The sequence below is a fragment of the Crinia signifera genome, chromosome 2 (genome assembly GCF_055691185.1).
Source record: "Crinia signifera chromosome 2, ASM5569118v1, whole genome shotgun sequence".
In the NCBI taxonomy this organism is placed as follows: domain Eukaryota; kingdom Metazoa; phylum Chordata; class Amphibia; order Anura; family Myobatrachidae; genus Crinia; species Crinia signifera.
In genome coordinates, this window is record NC_139218.1 from 56,534,156 (window position 1) to 56,554,921 (window position 20,766).

Genomic DNA, 20,766 nt, shown 5'->3' on the forward strand with positions numbered 1-20,766 from the left:
GTATACTTCCAACTTATAGTCAACTCTGCATCCAGGGGGACATTCTGAATGATTCGCGAACGCGCACGGGGGAGTGAGGTTTTCAGTCTGCGCATCCTGATGTATGTGCAGGATCCATAGGCGAAAGGACTTGCATAGTCGACTATCCGTTCCCACGGGACAGTGTGGGCTGGGGGTGTGGAGCGGTGGGCCAGGGTGTCGCCCATGAGAACGCCCAGCGTTTCATGGGCGTTCCCATGGTAATTTACCGATGATGCGGGTGCAGCTGCCCGCCCTCTTCCAGTACAGGGTGCACGCAGATCTGAGACACCAGAGAGTGTCTTAGATCTGCGTGTACTGTAGAAATCAGTAGATGGTGGGCGACCATCAATTAATTCGCATGCGTGTGGGGACATTCACAGGTGGGCGTTCCTGCGGGCGATGTATTAAGGACACACAAAGCTGAGAATGTCGCAGCTTTTCACGTCAACCAGAATGACCTCCGAAGTCCCTAAAAATCTTTTAAAGCTGTTAATGACATTATTATTTTTTCAACAACAATTACCTCTTTATCTGTCCAGACTTCAATTTTGTGTTCAGAGAAAAAATTTGCAGGCCGTAGGTAGATTTCAGCAGCCTTTGCAGTCATTGCCTAGAAGTAGATGCCACAACAAGTTATTTGCAGGAATAAAGAAGTCAATTTACTGTCTAGAAATGTTAAGGAGAATGTAAATCACAAGCTTTAAGGCCTAAATCTAAAAATGATGCCTGGTCGTATGTTAAGCTTGGCGTTGTAGGTGATGCTGATTGTAATCTGAACCACCTAATCAATTTGGGATGTGGTCACTTTTTATCAGGCAGAGTGGATCTCATCACATAACTTCCTATAGTTACTATTAAATTGTATTTCTAAAGTACCAACATACTGTATTATGTAGTGTAAAATAGGGAGATGTACTGTATATAGGGGTGTGGTATAAAACACTGACAGTCGGGATTCCGAAAGTCATTAGCCCATACTTGCCTACCCTCCCGGAATGGCCGGGAGGGTCCCGCAAATCGGGTGCCCCTCCCGGTCCCCCGGGAAGGGGGGCAAGTCTCCCGCATTTCCCTACAGCCCCGGCTCCCCCTCTCCCCGCGGTCTAAAAACTATGACTTTCGCGGGTCCGCGGGGAGGGGGCGGGGCAAAATGACGCAATTCGCGGCATTTCGCGGCATTTTTAGCCCCTCCACCCACGGACCCGCAAATTGAGGCTTCAGCCCGTCATGGGGGCGGGGCTTGATGACATCACCCGTGCCCCGCCCCCAAAACGAAGCCTCTACCCGCCCCCTTTCACTCCTCTCCGGGCTTCTCCCGGAAAGGAGTATGCCAAAGTCGGCAAGTATGCATTAGCCTGACGTCCGAATCCCAACTGCGGGGACTCAGACAGCAGGGGGGAGTGCAATGAAGCTGCCCTCACTACACTGCAGACACAGTGGATCGCTACGCTCACCACCTATTTTATTCTCCCTCTATGGGGGTCGTGGACCCCCACAAGGGAGAATAGCCACTGCCCATCTGTCGGGCTTTTAGCAGTCAGGATTCCGACATCAGTGTAATGACTGTCAAAATCCCCACTGCCAGTCAGCCATCCGGCAACTGTAAATAGACATACAATACACAGTTTACAATTAGTAATGTACCAAGCAGAGCTTTTACCTGGTTACTTTTATGCAACAGAGAACAAAGGAAGTGATGCAGAAAGCACTAGTGTATGGTTTCAGCAAGAGGCCAGCCCTGGGTGTGGTGTGGTTTGTGAAATTGTAGAGGATAAAAGTTCACTGTGCACTGATCATACCTTCAGTAACACTGTACACAGCCAACAAAATTATTATACTGTGCAACTCCAAATGTTCAGTATATAATAAAGCACTAAAATCCAGCAAACGGTACAACAAGAGTAGGAACTTGGAAGCCTGTAATACCCCTATAACACTGGGTAATGCCAGATTGCACCAAGGATTTGGACACGGATCAGTCCCAGGAGGGACTCGCCATTTCCGATGTTTTAGGGATCCGGCAATAAGCTGGCTTATACAGAAGAAGGCAGGGGGAGGAGGCAGCGCTTGGAGCTGACGCTGTCTCGAAGCGCTGCCTCCTCCATAGTATGAACTGGACCCATGTTGCTGGACCCAGGTTACCCGTTCACACTGGACAACAACGCAGAGGAGAGCCGTGTTCAACCCTTGTGACCAGGGTTGAAATGACGGTTGCTCGACCTGGGAATTTGGTCAGTGGTGCTTTCATACCACAGATCAACCCGGGTCGAAACGACAATAACCGCGGTCTGAAAGAGGTATAACACTGCTGAGAAATGACATATCCTAGCATGCCCTAACTGTAAGCTTACCATACAATCCCTTTATGGACAGCTTGATGTCAGTAACAGGCAGGCTGATGTGCTTCTCAGCTGTAGCAGCGTCTCAAAGTAAAATTAAGCATTGTGGCGACATAAACCAGTAGGAGTAGATCTAGTAATGGTATTACGGGGGGTTGTTTCAGTGGTCAAATCGGTGTTGTTTTTCCCGGTTTGCGGGTCACATCTAGTAGACTATATCTCACATAATGAGAAAATAAATACCCCATGTCATTTACATGACATCAGTGGTATTTTTGCTGTGGTCATCAGACCACAGTTTTTTATTCATCATTCTGACCAGTAGTATTTGTCAAGAGCATAAGTATGAAACGGTCATTACACACAGCAAGAATAAATGTTCAGGTATGGATAAGTCCAAATGTTTCTCTGTAGAAGGAATCTTGCCAGCAGTTTCCCCCACACAATAAAAGACGTATGCTACCCATTACCTGTTTATACAAGCATCCTATAGAACTGGGTCTTTCAGTACTGTAACAGTGCTGAGCTCTCAATACAATACCTGACCCCATCTATTCTAGTCTTGGCTGACAAAAACGGAGTGAAGGAGTTGTGGCTACTGACAGCTTGTAGTGTCTATAACATTTATGGTGAGTCTAGAGCTTTTGTGATTTGCATTTACGCAGTGTGAAAATGGACAGATAAATGAACAACATAACTAAACGGTTAGTGATTAAACAATTACAATTATGGTATTATACTAATGATAACAATTCAGATGTACTGTATGCTCCAGACTGATGGGAGGCAGAATTATACTGCTGTCCAGGTAGAGACTCTAGGTATATTCAGTGAATGCCGGATCCATTCTGAAATTCTTTTGACGGAATGGATCCGTCATCCATTATTCAATGCAGCGGGCAAATCCGGATGTCGGATTTGGATGCTGATTGATGCTCACCCGGCCGGCGCAGGCACTGGGTGAGCGCGGCGGCGGGAGGCAGAGGGAGCCAGGCCAGGGCCAGATGAGAGCAGCGGGAGCTGGACAGAGGTGGGGCAGGTGAGTGTAGCGGGTGGGTACGGGAGGTGGCGGCATGGTACGGGAGGTGGCAGGAGGGTACGGGAGGATGGCGCCATGTAAGGTGCTGCTGCTCACTCTCGGCAGTGTCCTCCCTGCCTCAATCCGGCAACTTTCAATGGGGCAGATGTATTAAGCCTTAACAAGAGATAAATGCAAGGGTGATAAGGAGAGATAAATGTCACCCTTGCATTTATCTCTTGTTAAGGTTTAATACATCTGCCCCAAAGTGGGATTGAGATTTCCGGAAACATGGGCAAAACCTTTTGGTTTTGAAAGTGTTTCGTCAAAAGCAGGTGGATTAGTGGCTATTCTGTCAATCCACCTTGTTTTCGGCAGGTCGGAACATTTTGACCCTGCCGAAAAAAACCAGCTAGCATTGAATAGATCGTAATCCCTTACCGATCTTTTCATGTCGAAAACTGCTGTCTTTTCGGCAAGACGGCAGTTTCGACATCAGTTGAATATACCCCTCTATTAACTCTCTTCACCTATATATAAATGACTAAGTCATATACATTGGACCAATAGCTTAAGGGTAGAGCCCTACAGGTAGATTTACCCTACGGAGGTTTGTGACAGGTGCTGATGACCAGTGGCTTTGACTATCAGAATAAACAACCATCAAACCCCCCCCCCCAAAAAATAAAGAACAAAGCTTTAATATACAATAAAATAATCCCATCTGGTCCCTGCAGAGTAATTAGCATGGAACAGACCTTGCTTAGTTTTGTCCTGTCATATGGGACGTGCTTTTCTCTGGTCACCATGACAATCCTCCCTGTATAACCTTCCTGACGAAGGGTTTCTGCACACACCAAGGCAGCAGGACCTGTAGTGAGAAGGAAAATTAAGCAAATTATAAGTCAAATTAAATTTGTTAGCAGCAGCCATTTCAAATGGGAAATCAACTAGCAGTTTGGATGAGGTGCTAAATCCAATTATCAATCCCACTATGCAGCTGTTTCAAGGGGCTACTCTACCCCTTTATAATAAAAAACAATACCCAAAACTGAAAATAGCTTGCGGAATTGACAAAATGTATTAAAAAGACACAAATCACAGCCTGGTGTCACAAAAAACTTGGTAACTCAGATCTCACGTGAGTATGGGGATCTCGAACATATCAGAATCAGAATCAACTTTATTGGCCATGTGTGCTTGCGCACACTCGGAATTTGTTGTGGATATACAGTGCAGCATCAAGCAGGGATGAAGGGGGGAGGCATTACATAGGTTACATTGACACATTTCATGCTGGCAACACATGATCGCCGTACTGGAGCCGGCCAGGCAGGGGGACACATCACTAAACTATTGTGCTGTGTGCGCTAAGGGAGATCGAAGGTGGTCTCCAACAGACAAGATGGTCATATATTTTGTCGTGGTAGCTACCAGCTTGGCTTCTGTAATAATACATCTCCTCCAAAATGCTCTGTTCCTGGACTTCATTACTAGTGACAGTTGCAGAGGTGACATTCAGCACAGGTCAAAATTCACATAAATGAGCCACACCAACTGCCACCCCTAACACTATGGGCAGCAGGATTGCAGCCGCCCGGTAACATCTGTCACCTCAGCTCAGTGTCAGTGAGCCAGATGCAGTCTGTGATGGAACTGGTTTCACTGTGAAGGCCCCCCATGCACTACGCTGAGGTATCACATGCAGCTTTGCATGTGATGACTCGGCAACTGCCTGGCAGCTAGGATCGCATATGATACATGTATGCGTATGATGTAATGAATGCGATCCCAGTCATGCGGGATACAACAAATCATTGTGGCAGCCATGAGGATCTCCGGAAACAATATGACACTTTATGGCACTTATCATATGATGTAATCAGCCCAATGGGTCGAAATCATGTGTAAAGGGCCATATCGTACTAGGTTAGGGGAACCTTGAGTGGCAGTGACTTCCTGTTGGAAACTCTACCTGTCAGTTACTACAGGCAGTCCCATTGCGAGGTGTTTTCTCCATCTGGGACTGGCAGCCCGGGCTGCGATAAGCAGAGCTGGCTTCCTGTAGGAAATCACTCCCTGACTTTCATGCTGCCCTAACCAGTTTTTATGGGCTGCAGTCGATGCAGCCTATTGGAGCCTGTGTTTTGCATAGTCGCACCATGGCTTGTGTGCATAAGCTGTCCTACCTACAAGTAGGTAGGATTTGCGGCTATTTAAATTTGAACTGCAGCCCCACCTCTGCAACTGCCACTAGTAAGTAATGGAATGGGTCATGTTGGAGGGTGTCCACATCTGAATCAACCCCCTATAATGTAGGAATCACATTACAGTAACTGCATTCTGTCCCCAAGGTTCTCTCCTTTCATTACATAAAGCTTAATTGTTTTCTTTAAACACAGCTTGTCTAAGCTGCATTTATGTAAGTTCATTTTTAGAATAAGGGTTCAACGCCAATTATCCCCTCCATTCAAGGTATAGAAGCCGAAATTCACAAACACTTTATATATGAAACAGCTCCCTGTCCTTACAACCCCCCTCACCTCTCACCAGAAATAAATGGGTTAAATGGTATGGAAGTCGAGTTACGCACACGCCATTTTAGGATAGTATGGCCGCCATTTTGGTTCGCAGAGTTGCGCAAATAAAGTTTCCATACCCGAGTATGTGTGACAAAGTGGACCAGAAGAGTAGCCATACTATCACACATAAATTCATAATAACACACTTACACGAAATGAAATATAGTTAAAAGGTTTAGAACGCCACACATAGCTTAGTTAGCCCTGCATACATCTGTCTGTATCATGTTTAGTACCGTTCCGTTCCGTTTCTTATGCGTAGTATTCCGGTCATTGCGAATATTTCACAATATACACGGCTCGACAGTTATGGACATAATCCATATTCCAGAGACAGTTTCTGTTGAAAGTAGGTAACAAAGGAAACTAGATGAAACCAGTTCTTATCCCTGCTGACGCCGAAACCATCAAACAAAGGACTCTTAAAGTTCACTCCCCTGCACCTATTCAGACCAGGTGCAGCGTCTAACCCCCAATCACAGTGGACCTGACATATGATCTCTGACCAATGAGAACGGCCTTTGACCTCCCCTTTCTGACCCTATAAGATAGGCGACCCAGAGCAGCCAAAGTCTCTTCGGCACATCTACTTTTCCCTGACTTACCACCGGACTATAGTTCATCCCTGAACGATAGTGAGCTCTGACCGGACTGCGCTTCGCATATTTGATGAGAACGGGTAACGGTTGCATTAACGGTATTTATACTTATTGTATAGTTGGCTGGTTGTGTCTTGTATCTGTATTATTTCCCCTTAGCAGAGCCTGTTTAGTATTCATTGTTAGCATATTGTATCACTTGTTAAACCTGTATTTTCTATTCCTGTAACCCCCTTTTGTCCATTAGGGACTTAAATACAACCTTTTTATGGAGTTCTTATCTCCTTACTTCTATACTGTGGTTTGTGTCTGTTATTCGCATTTAGCGATAAAGGTATATTACGGACACTGTCCATAAGGGTATATTCGCAGATTAGAGACAAATTACTGCGAAGGAATCTCTTATTAAGGTATTGGTTCTTGGTGTAGAATATACAATCAAAGGTACGCTACGCTGCGCTACGTTTTGTTCGCACGTAGTTAGGTATAAAGGGTACGCAGGTTGCGGACTTATTACGTAACCTGCGCTTTTCACTTATTGTCTCTCTGGTCATATTTAATAGCCATTAACAATGGTCTTTATACAAAAACATCGACTCCACTCAGACCTCCCAAACACATAACCCTTCAATTGACAGCTTATGCTCCCCTTCTTCTTCCTCATAGTTATGTACAAACTGTATAAAGTGGTTGATAAATTGAATGTCATCCCTTCTGATTGTGCTCATGATTTTACTGTTATCAGATAGCTACTTGTATGGCTTATAACAGCAATATGTCTGAACTAATGAGATATATATATATATGATTACATCCTACCGTATAACTTATCCGGTAATACTGTTCCCCTTCTTCCCCTTTTATTTCTTCCACCCACTCTGTAACCAATGACTATGTAATTGTACCGATCTTTGATCTGTTTTGTATTATGGTTGTCATGTCAAAACGTTTTGGTACTTTCATAAAACCTCATTAAAAACGATTAATTAAAAGGGTTCAACAGGACTGTATATCTTAGTAGTGTCACTTTTGCATCTGTGCCTATAATTTTTTTTTAGATATTGACATTAAATCTGACTAGATGATATGAAGAGCAGCCCCAATGAAAGTATAGGATAACACCCAATAATTTACACCCACAGCCAGGACTGCCACTGGGGTGCGGGATGTAAGGAACAATTATAAAGGACTTATAGTGAGGCTACAACTGTCCAGCGCCAATGTCCACCTAAGCTACAAACTGCACCTGATTTTACAGTCTGCCTGTGAATAAGGAGTTTATAAAGGGACAATCCAAACTGTGCAAGCCTGATCAAGATGGGTCCTGGGATACCCCCTCTCTGACGCCATACCCACCTGCAGCAGACATATTTAATGCATGTAAAGTGCCCATGTAGCTTAATATAGATATGAAAAGCTTTGAACAGGAAATGCTAAGTATGTGGTCAACTGAGTACAATTCCATTGTACCAATAACATCACACCACAGTCTATAAGGTACTGCTGAGCCGGACCTGATTTCCTCTAGTTTGCAGAAGGTAAATATATTCCATATTATTGAGCGGTCTAGTGAGTTGCCAAAGGATTTGCAGCTAATCACCAACCTGCAACATTTTTGCAAGCCTCCTGTAGCCTTGCATAGCGCGGGATTTCACTCTGCCGGGCGGTGGCTTTCTGATCGCAGGTCATTGCAAATTAGCAGAGAAGCGATCAGGTTCGAATGACCCCCTTAGTTCAGCAAAGTGTAATTTTCTGAATTGCAAGGAGTGGGCTAATTCTACCATTACTGCAAACAAGTTGTTTTACATTTATTTTACTATATATATGCATTCATCTATCTTCTAAGAAAAAATATTTAATCTAGAATACTGCTCGATCATTGAACAATATTTCTCAACATTCTACCTCGGACACTGAAGTTCTTTATACCTGAATAACTAGATTATCACTTGATCTAAATAAACTTTCATCAAGACCTTTGCCTCAAACATGTAAGTGCTGGAAATAGTGGGTTCATGATCTGGGTTGGGTGTGATATCCTGGCAGTAACCACCACGGTGGCCACAATACTGGCTGTAAAATCCCTCCGGCAGTCATGGCCAAACTGCGGCCCTCCGGCTGTTGTGAAACTACACATCCCAGCATGCCTTGCCATAGTTTTAACTTTCCCTAATAGCAAAACTGTGGCAAGGCATGATGGGACTTGTAGTTTCGCAACAGCTTGAGGGCCATGGTTTGGCCATGCCTGCCCTATGGTCAAAATCCTGACAAAGTTTAGAAAGTATACTGCTGCTGCTGCCTAAACCTAAATGTCTGCTTTGGCCAAACTAAACCTAACTAACACCTCCTGCAGCCTGTCCCTGACCCTCCCCCCTAGTGTCTAACCATAACCATAATACTCACCATTGGTATTTGTTGATATTTAAACCATTGGGATTGAGAAACTGGTATGGTGACCATGGAGATGGTGACCACAGGGATCCTGGCTACATCCCTTCTATAGGATGCAAATATTGCTCACATCACATAAACTCAATATTGAAACTTTACAGGATACTGACTTTATAGATTATTATATTTATGTATGATTGCTTCACACAGGTTAATTACTATTAAGAAATGGAAGATGATACTGGTGTAATACTTTTATCGCTATCTATTGCTTATCGGTTCCAATTAAGTATTAAGGTGCATGTCAAATAAATATTTGATATGGCTAATTTATTATGAGTATTAATTGTGCAGATATGATTTGATAACAATTTATATGACATTTATCAGTTATATTTGTCATTATTGAAAATAAATACGTAAACAAATGAGTACATTGTATCATGTATACACTCATCTCATCATCTGTAGAAACTTATTCTGGTTCACTCACAAAGGCAAATTCCCTCTCAAATGTACAATACCATGTGCACTGCAGGGGGGGGGGTGTAACTTGTGCAGAGAGAATTAGATTGGGGTGAGTTATTTTGTTTCTGTGCAGGGTAAATACTGGCTGCTTTATTTTTACACTGCAATATACTGTAGATCTCACCTTGAAGTAAAACCCCACCCAAATCGAACTCTCTCTGCACATGTTACATCTGCCCCACTTCTTTTTTTTAATAAACATAGAATATTTTATTTTTCTTACTGCTGCCACCAAGTGGAGTCTTTGGTTGTCTTTTAAAAATAAATGAAGCCTTGAAAATGAATGGGAATTAAAACAAAAAAAAAAAAAGGTGCAAATAAATAATATGATATATAAGACTGTAAAAAAAAGTAGTCAAAAACAGAAATTATCGTCATATTTACCTCCTCCAATAATGGCTACGGTGCTCCTGTTACTGGCAGACTGGCTGCTCATGGCCTTTATCCTTTTAACACTCTCCAGTGCCTACAAATAAAAGGCATTTACAGAGACATTAGCTGGCTTACCGGTATGTAGAAATGATATTCCATGACATTATTCGTGTTTACCTTTTTATTGGTGACAATACAGACACTTCCGTTGGACACAGTGACCTGATAGGTAAAAAGAAAAACAAGGAAAAATGTGTGCTGATTTAAAAATGAAAACATAAAGTATTTGTTACAAATTTCCCCAATGAATATTCAGTGAAGCCTGACAATATCTACCATGGCTCAATAAGACATTTTATTGGTTTCAGCATTAATTAAGAAAACAAAAAAAATAAAAAAAGTGAAAAACTTGGAAATACTCACAAAACGCAATATTCAGTTAGATGCCTTGGATACATCACCACCACCATAGATACCCTGTCACCACCGTAGGCAAGTGCATAGACAGCCAAGCCAGGCCCCAGTAAGGGGGACAGGGGCAGGCTTAAAAAGTGGGCATGACGACACCCGTTCATAATAAAATATATAAAAAAAAATATTTACCACCTGCCCACTCAATGGCTGCTGGAACTAAGGGCCTTATTCTAGATCACTATAACAAAATCCTTCTTAGATGGACAAAACCATGTACACTGCAGGTGGGGCAAATATAATATGTGCAGAGAGAGTTACATTTGGGTGGGGTTTTTCTTCAAAGTGAGATCTATATTGCAATGTAAAAATAAAGCAGCCAGTATTTACCCTGCACAGAAACAAAATAACTCACCCAAATCTAATTCTATCTGCACAAGTAACATCTGCCCCCCCCCCCCTGCAGTGCACATGGTTTGGTCCATCTAAGAGGGATTTTGTCAGAAAGAGTGAACTAGAACAAGGACCTAAGACACTGGCACCATGTTTTCTGCATACAGGAAACTTCAAGCAATACCGCCAAGGTACCTTTGCTCATGTACAGTGCCACTGTGATGCATGCGCAATCAGGCAATAATTATTCCACACCATAAATATTAGCATTATGTACAACTTTGAATCACGTCTTGTAACATTACACTGTTGTATTTAATGATCCCACGTTGCTACACATTACAATCTTTGCCCTCCTTTTGGTCTATTCAAGCAGTTAAGAAGTGGAACCGGATTTATCTTCAAAGGTTCTATAATAAACTGTTATCCAGTAAAATACTAATGTAATATTCCACAACAGCAGGATACACATTACATGAGAACAAGGCTTTGTTCTTATAATACGCTGGATTGTCATAATTGTGTGTACATTTTTTTGTCAACGTAAATACACATTTTTTTATTATATATATTTTATGGATAACAACGTGCACGTCTAATAATCTTCCCATGTGCATAAATTAGTGTCGATCTCCTATCTAAACTCTTGTGTAACTGTCCAGGAATGTGAAATGTGTTGGGGTTTTGGCCTACGGCGAATTTAAACTGTGCTGAATGCTGATCTTGTCCTTGTATCCAGACACTGAACAGCTTCATTGTGTAGAATCTGCTGTGCAATTTTCTGTGCTTTGACTGGTTTTACAGTCATTTTGACACATGTGTAGTTCATGGTTGCCTACACTCCTGCACTCCCTGAAATAACAGTAATCTCCCTCTCTCTCTCATTCGTCTAGCACAGCGGTTCTCAAACTGTGGGTCCTGACCTTCTCAGCATGGGGTCACGACTCCATGTTCCTGACCATCAGGCTGATGACTTTTCTGTTCTCAGCCAGTGATTCAAGGAGTCGGATACATCTGTTGTATTGTCAGTTATTTTAGACTCCTCACATCATTTTGTGCCTCCACAATGCAGCCATGTATATGCTGTCTGCTATCTACACATGTGATGTGATGACCTCCTGCAGTAAATTGCTGGGGTCCTGCAATTATTTATCTAATGGGGTCCCAGAGCAAAATAGTTTGAGGACCCCTGGTCTAGCAATCTTCGTGATTTCACCTAGCCCACATTAACCTGTTACATTTGTTTGGGAAAAAAGGAATGAGAGATAGAAACAGTTGCATTGAATCATCAGCGCCGTTTCCCAGCACTACCAACTGCATTGGGGCTCATCTACATTTGGATATAAGTCATTTTAAAAGATTCCTCTCAGATGTAGCAGCACACACCCACGCTTCTAGGTGCCACATTCACAATCTCTTTTCGCAATCTCTCCATATATATGGAAATAGACACGCCCTTTGGGTGGAGCATGTCACGCCCCCTCAATGGGGCGCTTTGCAAAATTCTATTTCCGGCTATAATCTCCCTGGAACTAGTTTTCGAAAGTAGGTAAGTATGGTGCAGTTTTAACAAAATATTGAAGCTGATCACTTTTCTCCATTAACACAGAGATGTATGAAGAAAATTCTGTTGCGCCCCTCGCATGGTATACAATAGGATTCATTAGTACCAGTAGGTTATAGGAGCTCATAATCATTGTACCTTTCATGCATCAACACACAATGTTATATACAAAGTAGGCCTACAGTACTTTACCTTGAAGCATGGTAGGCTGTCCAACCCAGGGTATTCTTCTATGTCCCCAGTCTTTACATTGAAGCAGGCACCATGCCAGGGGCAACGAACTCTGTCACCTAGCAGAGCCCCTGTAATTCCGCAGAGTCACACTCAATTATCAGTAGCCACACACTGTTATCATAAGCAACTAAGAGGCTAATTTATTTTTAAATTATTGTAATTGGGGTCATAAAACGGATGGACACTGAACTGGGGACCGAAGGTTCAAAGTGGACAATCTACAGGTTTTCTGAGAAGTAAAGGGAAGATCTAATACAGATCAGTGACAAACATGCTTCCTCTGGTAGTGTTCTTCTGTACTGCCAACAACCTAGTGGTCATGTCTGATCATTGCCACTGGCTGATCTATCTGCTTATTCTTCCCTCCTATGTTCGTATGGGGAGTTTGATGGTGAAGATCTGCACATGTGCAGGTCTTCTCTGCAGGCGCCCTGGGAGACTTGCATAGTCTGCGAGGCACTCGCACCAGGGAAGGGGGGGGGGGGGGGTGCAGGTGGGGGCGTTCGCATGTGACTGCTCTGTGTTTCCTGGACGTACCCACAAAAACGCTGGGTGGGGCTAGGAAGACGTTGGGTGGGCCTAGGAAGACGCTGGGTGTTCAGCTGCCTGCCCTGTTCTTGCACCAGGTAGCCCCTAATCACAGAGAGTGACTTAGATTACCGAGCGCTACAGAAATCATTTGATGGTCAGCACCCATACAATGATTTCAGGCCCCCACACAAGCCTGTGAATGGATGTTTATGCAAAACATCCATTCGTAGCGCTGTGAGGATATTCGCTGTGTAGGGGGGGCGGGCATTTGCTTGCCCGGTGGGCGGTATTACATTGCCTGCAAAGCCGTGAACTACCACTGCCTTATGAGCCAACCAGCACCAGGGCCTTAGTACATAGACCCCATTACCACATAAGGATCAGTAAACAGATAAAACAAATCGTACCTTTACTTAGAGGTGCACCATAGTGGGAACACTTGTTTCCCACAGCACTAAATACCCCGTTACTCTTCACTAACAGGACAGAATTTCCCTCGATGTCAAACTCCTTCATCCTGCAAGCAAACAAACATTAAAAGAAAGAATAGTGGAATATCTTAAATTAAACAACTTACAGGATCCAAAACAGCATGGTTTTACTGCAGGGAGATCATGCCAAACAAGTCTCATTGACTTTTTTGACTCCGTGACCAAAATACTAGATGAAGGGGGGGCTGTAGATGTGGCATATCTAGACTTTAGTAAGGCATTTGACACTGTCCCACATCGCAGGCTGCTAAATAAACTTGAAAGTGTGGGATTGGATTATAAAACAATTAAATGGATAAGAACCTGGTTGCAGGATAGGAAACAGACAGTTGTCGTAAATGGAGTGCATTCTATGGAGGGACATGTTACCAGTGGAGTACCCCAGGGATCTGTACTTGGACCAGTGCTCTTTAATATCTTTGTCAGTGACATTGCAAATGGTATTGAAGGGAAAGTATGCCTTTTTGCAGATGATACAAAGATATGCAACAGAGTAGACACACCAGGAGGGGTAAATCAAATGACTGATGATCTAAGTAAACTTGAGAATTGGTCAAGAGAATGGCAACTACAGTTTAATGCTAAAAAATGCAAAATTATGCACTTGGGACTCAAAAACCCAAAGGCTCAATATAGTATCAAGGGTACTATAATGGAAACTACTGAGGAGGAAAGAGATCTAGGAGTCACTATTTCAAGTGACTTAAAGGCAGGGAGGCAATGTAACAAAGCAATGAGGAAGGCTAGTCAGATGCTTGGTTGCATAGGGAGAGGAATCAGTAGCAGAAAAAAAGACGTAATAATGCCACTTTATAGGTCATTGGTACGACCTCATCTGGAATACTGTGTCCAGTTCTGGAGGCCATATCTTCAGAAGGATATAAATACATTGGAGAGTGTACAAAGAAGGGCAACTAAAATGGTTCATGGCCTACATCACAAAACTTACCTGGATAGACTAAAAGATCTTAACATGTATAGTTTGGAGCAGAGAAGGGAAAGGGGGGACATGATAGAAATCTTCAAATATATCAAGGGTTTTAACATAGTACAGGTGGGAAATTTTCTTCAAAGGAAAACAAGTAATAAAACACGAGGACATGCACTGAAACTGGAGGGAGGTAGGTTCAGGGGAAATGTTAGAAAGAATTACTTCACAGAAAGGGTAGTGGATAAGTGGAATAGCCTCCCATCAGAGGTGGTAGAGGCTAAGACAGTAGAACAATTTAAACATGCTTGGGATAGGCATATGAATATCCTTACAAAGAAATAAGGATTAAAAAGGGTTGAGTTTACCTGAAGGGTAAAAAAGGGGCAGACTAGATGGGCCAAATGGTTCTTATCTGCCGTCAAATTCTATGTTTCTATGTAACCATAGAACAGGATAGAAGACATTGCTGATGACATGATGCTATTTCCCTGTAAGGCCTAGATACTACAGGACTGAAAGCATTGGGGTAACTCCAGAAACTGGTGAGAAAGAATCATAGATGAGGAACTGGATAGCTATATAGTATTAGCAGATGCCATCACATACTCTCCAACTTACCTTTTTTGGCAGTTACAGTACTGTTCTTTTGTGGCCTGTACCTTTTTTGGGTCTCCAACTGCCCATTGTACTGTAAGTATAGGAAAGGGGGTGTGACCACGTCCCCTTTCTGAATTTGTACCAGTTTTTGCCCTTCAGATGTTGGAGGGTATGTAATCACTTGTATGATAATGAAAAGTGAGGAGATAATCAGGGGAAGTGTGATATCAGCAAGAATAAATAAGGATGTCCTGGATTCTCTCAAGCAATTACTGCTTTGTAAACCAGTCTGCAAGGATCAATCTTAGATTTTGTTCTAATAAATGTAGGTAATGCAGAGATTGGGGTATGGGATTCATCAGTTAGGAACCTGAAACATAGGCCCTTATTCAGATCTGATCGCAGTACAAATTTGTTCTCAAAATGGGAAAAAGCATGTGCACTGCAGGTGGGGCAGATGTAGCATGTGCAGAGAGAGTTAGAATTATGTGTGTTATTTTGTTTCTGTGCAGGGTAAATACTGGCTGCATTATTTTGACACTGCAATTTAGATTTCAGTTTCAACACACCCCACCCAAATTTAACTCTCTCTGCACATGTTACATCTGCCCCACCTGCAGTGCACATGGTTTTGCCCATTTTGAGAACAAATTTGTACTGCGATCAGATCTGAATAAGAATCATGGTCGATGGAAAGTTTTCTAACATTTTAACAAAAATAAAAAACTATACAGTAGGTAGTACTTGTTCTCAGTTTAAGTTTGCTTATGTGGCAAAAACAAATACAGCAGACATCACTGGCAGGGAGATGATAGATAGATAGATAGATAGATAGATAGATAGATAGATAGATAGATAGATAGATAGATAGATAGATAGATAGATAGATAGGAGTAAATTGGACTATCCACTAAGGATCTCTTACTCGCCATCTTTCATCTCTGACTCCTTGCACAGTTCCCGGGTAATAATCTCTCTTCCACTCATAGTGATTCTTGTCTTGCCAGCAAAGCCAAAAAAGTTTACCTGTAGCATTTTGTAGTACAGAGGAATAAACATGAAATTACCATAATTAATTATATAAAAAAGAACATCATTTTCTTTATGCCAGCAATACAAATATAGCGGTCACATAACAAACGCACAAGAAAAATAAAAGCAGATAGATTTAAATAATAAACACTCAACTGATGTATGTTGTAAAAATAGACTACTAACACACAAACCAAGCTGCCATAGCTCAGTTTAAGGAGTACGTAGGGCTAATGTACAATAACAGCACCTGTGGACTAGCTGACTTTTATAAACAGCCCGTAGGTCTCTGCATATAAAAGTCTGTGAGTCCTGGGCAAGATCAGTCTGTGAGGGTGGCGAGTTACGGTTGGGGCAGATTTATTAAGCTTGGTGAAGCAATAAAGTGTCTTGTATTTCATCACTGCCCAGTCAGCTCCTTATGCCCCTTTCAGACGGCACTTTTTACCCAGTATTTTGCCGGGTTTTTTTTACCGTTTCAAAATGGTAATTTGTGCAGTCTGAAATGTGCAGAGTGAATTTACTGATGTTCTATGAAACTGGTATTTCTAAACGGTAATAAAGCAGGGTCCTACCTAGGGATGCCACCTCAACCGTTTTTCCGGGAATCTCCCAGATCCGGTGGCAACCCTCAAGGAGGCTTTTTCCTGTCAACAAAAAACTTGTTGAAGAAATAAAAAGGTTGCAGTGTTGGGGATGATGCTGCGAGAGAGGGAGGTTATAAATATATATATCATAGCAAGTCCCATTTTGCATAACGTGGTGATACCATGAAATATTCAATATATTTAAGTTTTACAGTTTTTATTCTATTTTTATATTATTTTTTTGGAAGAGAAACTAAAAGCCAAGTGACAGCTTTCAGTTCCTCTGTAGATGCACAAACCAGGAGCTGGGTCACACATGCACAGATTCACCAGCCAGTCAGTACCGCCGTGCTGCTCAGCGATGCTTTCTAATACCCCCTTTTCTGCTCCCACAATAACCGGAGTTATTTCCAGATCTAACCTGGTCATGGTTTGGTAAAAAAGGGTTCTTGAAAGAGAACTCAGGTCACATGACCCATGAATCGGACACGAGAAGGACCTAGTTAGACTGCAATATAAAAGGCACAATAAGTATAGAGAGAGCAGGATCACCAGTGATTGAAGATGATGCAATCTCCAAGGCGTATGGGTGATAGGGTTGACAGTAATTAGGTCGACAGTCAATCTGTCGACCACTATTGGTCGACGGTCAAAGGATCGACACGCATTAGGACAACGTGGTCAATAGGTCGACATGAAACCGGTCGGTCGACATCAAGTTTTATGTTTTTGGTGTATATGTCAACACAAGTCGATATGGACACCGTAAAAGTGCACCGCGTCCCCTCACATGGCCCACTTCGCTTGCCATGCTTCTGGCACACTATTAGAATCTCATTTTATGCCCACTTGTATAGTCAAGTAGGAAAAAACACCTTTTTTGACAAAAAAAAAAGGCGGAGAACTCATATTGACCTTTTTTCATGTCGCCTCATTGCTTTTATCAACATTTTGACCATGTCTCCCTTTTTCGTGTGTCAAACTTTTCACTGTGGACCTTATTACTATCGACCACATCCCTCTTCAAACACTGGCAGAACGGACTCTGATGGAGTCTAAAAAGGTGTCTACCCACCAATAAACCGGGTCCAGCCTGTGGTGTGAAAAGCATCTGAGTGGCTGCGGACCCACCTTTGAAATCCCAGTTATGGTGGAAGACGGGATATCAGTGAATCCAAGAAATAGGAGTTTCCTTTAGCTGCAATTAGCAGTAATAGAACAACTACTACCCATATCATATTTTAGTAAATGAACCAGAAAGTTTTCAGTTCTCACCTTTCTCCCTATTCTCTATACAGTGACACAGCAGAAAGCTGTATACATGGTATCTAGCACTTTCCCTACCTCAATGATCAAACAGTGTAATCACTTAGAAAGGTGGAGCTGCTTCTACAGCTATCAGAAGTAATCCATGGAATCATGGTGATATTCGGAGGAATGAGATTTTCTATAGCATAAGAATTTACCTAGCAAATATTTGCAGATTTCCAAAGTCCATATTTTAATTCAGATGTATAAAATAAGATTCTACACGTCTACATTGCACACGCCGGACGTTGCACAAGTACAAACCGTGCAACCAACACAGAGTCTCCCAACTAGGACAATTAAAACTGGGTACACACTAGAGCAGTGGTTCCCAACCTGCAGGACGTGTACCCCTGGGGGAACACTGCAGACCCGTTTTCAGTAGTTGAATATAATATTGGTACTTAGGGGCAGATGTATGATCCGTCGTTATGGGGGAGAAGGGGTATTAGCGCACGTTATGTGCACTGATACCTCTTCTCCCCCATGTATGATCGTGCCGGGATGCGGTAATGGACAGGGGTGCTATGCGCCCCTGTCCATATCGGCGCTGCTATCAAAATTCAAAATAATAGCAGGCCGAATGTATGAACGGTCAGCATCGCTGACCGTTCCGCACGAAGCCAGGTTTGGCTTCGCCAGCATCAGGCTGGCGAAGCCCTATCTAAACAGCAGGGACAGCACTGTCCCTGCTGTTAGGTCTGGGCTGGGCTGGGGATCTCGCGTGAACAGCGAGATCCCGCGCATGCCCAGTGCGGCCGGCCAGGGGACAGGAGATAGCGCATCAGTATTAACTGATGCGCTATCTCCAGAAAGGGACATCGCCGAAGGGGGGAGTTAACGCTCCCCCGCTTCGGCAGACAAGATGTTAATACATCTTGTCGATGTCCCTTCCTGCTTCGCCTCGCTATTGAGGCGAAGCAGGAAGTATCATAGCGGCGCGATAAGCGCTGCTATGATACATCTGCCCCATTGTAAGTAAAGGTAGGAGTCTCCCGTTGCCGTGGAGATGAACCACGTAGGGGGCCAGAAGTATCAAGTTACAAAAAGTGATCAAATGGAGAGTGATAAACAGCCAGCCAATCAGCTCCTAAATGTCATGTTACAGGCTGGGTTTGAAAATGACAGGTAGGAGTTGATTCGATGGTTGTTTATCACTGTCCATTTGATGCTTGAGACCTCTGGCCCTGTGTTACTTCCGGTTTACTCTGCAGCGTCATCCCCGTCTATTCATGCTTTTGCTTACCCAGCAATCCACTGGGAGCTACCCGCGCTGCCCTCAGACATCAGTGTTCGTGTGCCCCGCACTAACAAAGGTGGAGGAAGCAGGCGTTAGTAGGAACCCTGGAGACAAGGCCAGATTAACAATGTGGCAGATGGAGCTGCAGCTCCAGGCCTCCACATACAAATAGGCCTGTCACCATGACCACATGACACCAGCTGCCACAAGGTTGGTCATAAATCATAAATAGTAACATTGCATTTCTATTTTTCCACACAATAATGCAATGTTTGTACTATATAGTTAGACACTGGTGCATATAATGCAGGGTTGCCTACCCTCCCGGAATGGCCGGGAGGGTCCCAGAAATCGGGTCCCCCTCCCGGTCCCCCGGAAAGGGGGGAAACCCTCCCGCATAGCCCTCCATGGCTCCACACCCAAACTGCCCCTTTTTTGCTCCCAGCGATGGCCCTGCCCCCTGCCTCACCAAGCTGGCTGCCCTCTCTATGGGCGGGATGTTGTAACATCCGCGGCCCCCTTCGTCCGGCTACCGCATTTTTAATAACGGCATATGCTATAACATATGCCGTTATTCATGCAAGGGACAGCTCTTGCGGTAAGAGCTGTCCCTTGCGATGCGGTGCCGGCGCTGGACTTCCGGGTCTGTGACCCGGGAGTCCATCTGCGCATGCGCAGACCCCGGCGCCGGCCGCAGGGCACGCTGGGAGGGATCCGTGACGGATCCCTCAAACAGCGCTGCGGTAAGAAGCCCATAGGCTTCTGCAGGGATTCGCCAGCTTTAGCTGGCGATTCCCTCCGCAGCGCTGACACTGCGGAGGCGCCATATAGCATATAGAAATGCGGTAGAAACCCCGAAAACGGGGTTTTTACCGCATTTCTGCTATATAGCATCCCGCCCCTGGAGAGGGCAGCCAAAAAGTCGGCAAGTATGACATAGTGTACGGATTCTACATCCCTACATGGCATTGGAGTCACCACTGTTAGATTGCAGCGCTCAGCGCCTGTCTCCATACACTGTTTAGTGTAAGGCTCACAGTCTGCCTTGTCCCCTTGCAGCCAACGTAGCTAGGCGTCACCCTGAGTGACAGCTCGCTTAAGCGAATAGCAGGGCAGAGACCCCTGACCCTGCTGGCAGCGTCCCCTTTCCTGTGAGGAAGTCCCCGCGTAGTGTGTGCCTCAGAGCGTATGTGACTCCGTCCATGCTGTTTGTAGCTCCACGTGCACCGGAGCGCATAGGAGCAAGTCCCCGCTGTAATCCCGTTGCCAGCGTGACCTTTTGCACAGGGAGATCAGTCATCATTGGCAGCAGCGAGACTGGGAGAGATACCGCAGCGTAAACCAGCAAACTGTCATTGACCCTGCACGCGCCAAAACGCTACAGCTAAGTAACAACCTGACACTGTGATCCTAAATGTACCAGTTGTATTACCGCTTGAAGTTAACTACTAAAGTACTGTTGTAACCTACAAGCCTGCCACTTGAATAAACTCTCCAATTGGTTATATCTTCTAAGTGTGAGGTCTGACAACCACACTGCACGTACTTATAGACACTCTGCCAATAGGTTATGGGCCCAGCACGTCACGTGCGCGAAGAT

The 20,766-nt window shown here is 43.9% G+C and overlaps 1 protein-coding gene across 1 annotated transcript in view; it reads right to left on the reverse strand.

Annotated features, from left to right (window-relative positions):
- The window catches only part of LOC146059705 (apoptosis-inducing factor 3-like), a 149,807-nt gene that overhangs the window by 118,375 nt on the left and 10,666 nt on the right, over window positions 1-20,766 (reverse strand). Inside the window, exons 2-8 of the mRNA XM_083172165.1 lie at window positions 15,925-16,025; window positions 13,388-13,497; window positions 12,408-12,517; window positions 10,025-10,069; window positions 9,860-9,941; window positions 4,134-4,246; window positions 545-631 (exon numbers count right to left, since the gene is read on the reverse strand). Coding sequence (XP_083028291.1) covers window positions 545-631; window positions 4,134-4,246; window positions 9,860-9,941; window positions 10,025-10,069; window positions 12,408-12,517; window positions 13,388-13,497; window positions 15,925-15,986 — 609 coding nt within the window. The 5' untranslated portion in view covers window positions 15,987-16,025. The remainder of the gene's footprint in view (window positions 1-544; window positions 632-4,133; window positions 4,247-9,859; window positions 9,942-10,024; window positions 10,070-12,407; window positions 12,518-13,387; window positions 13,498-15,924; window positions 16,026-20,766) is intronic.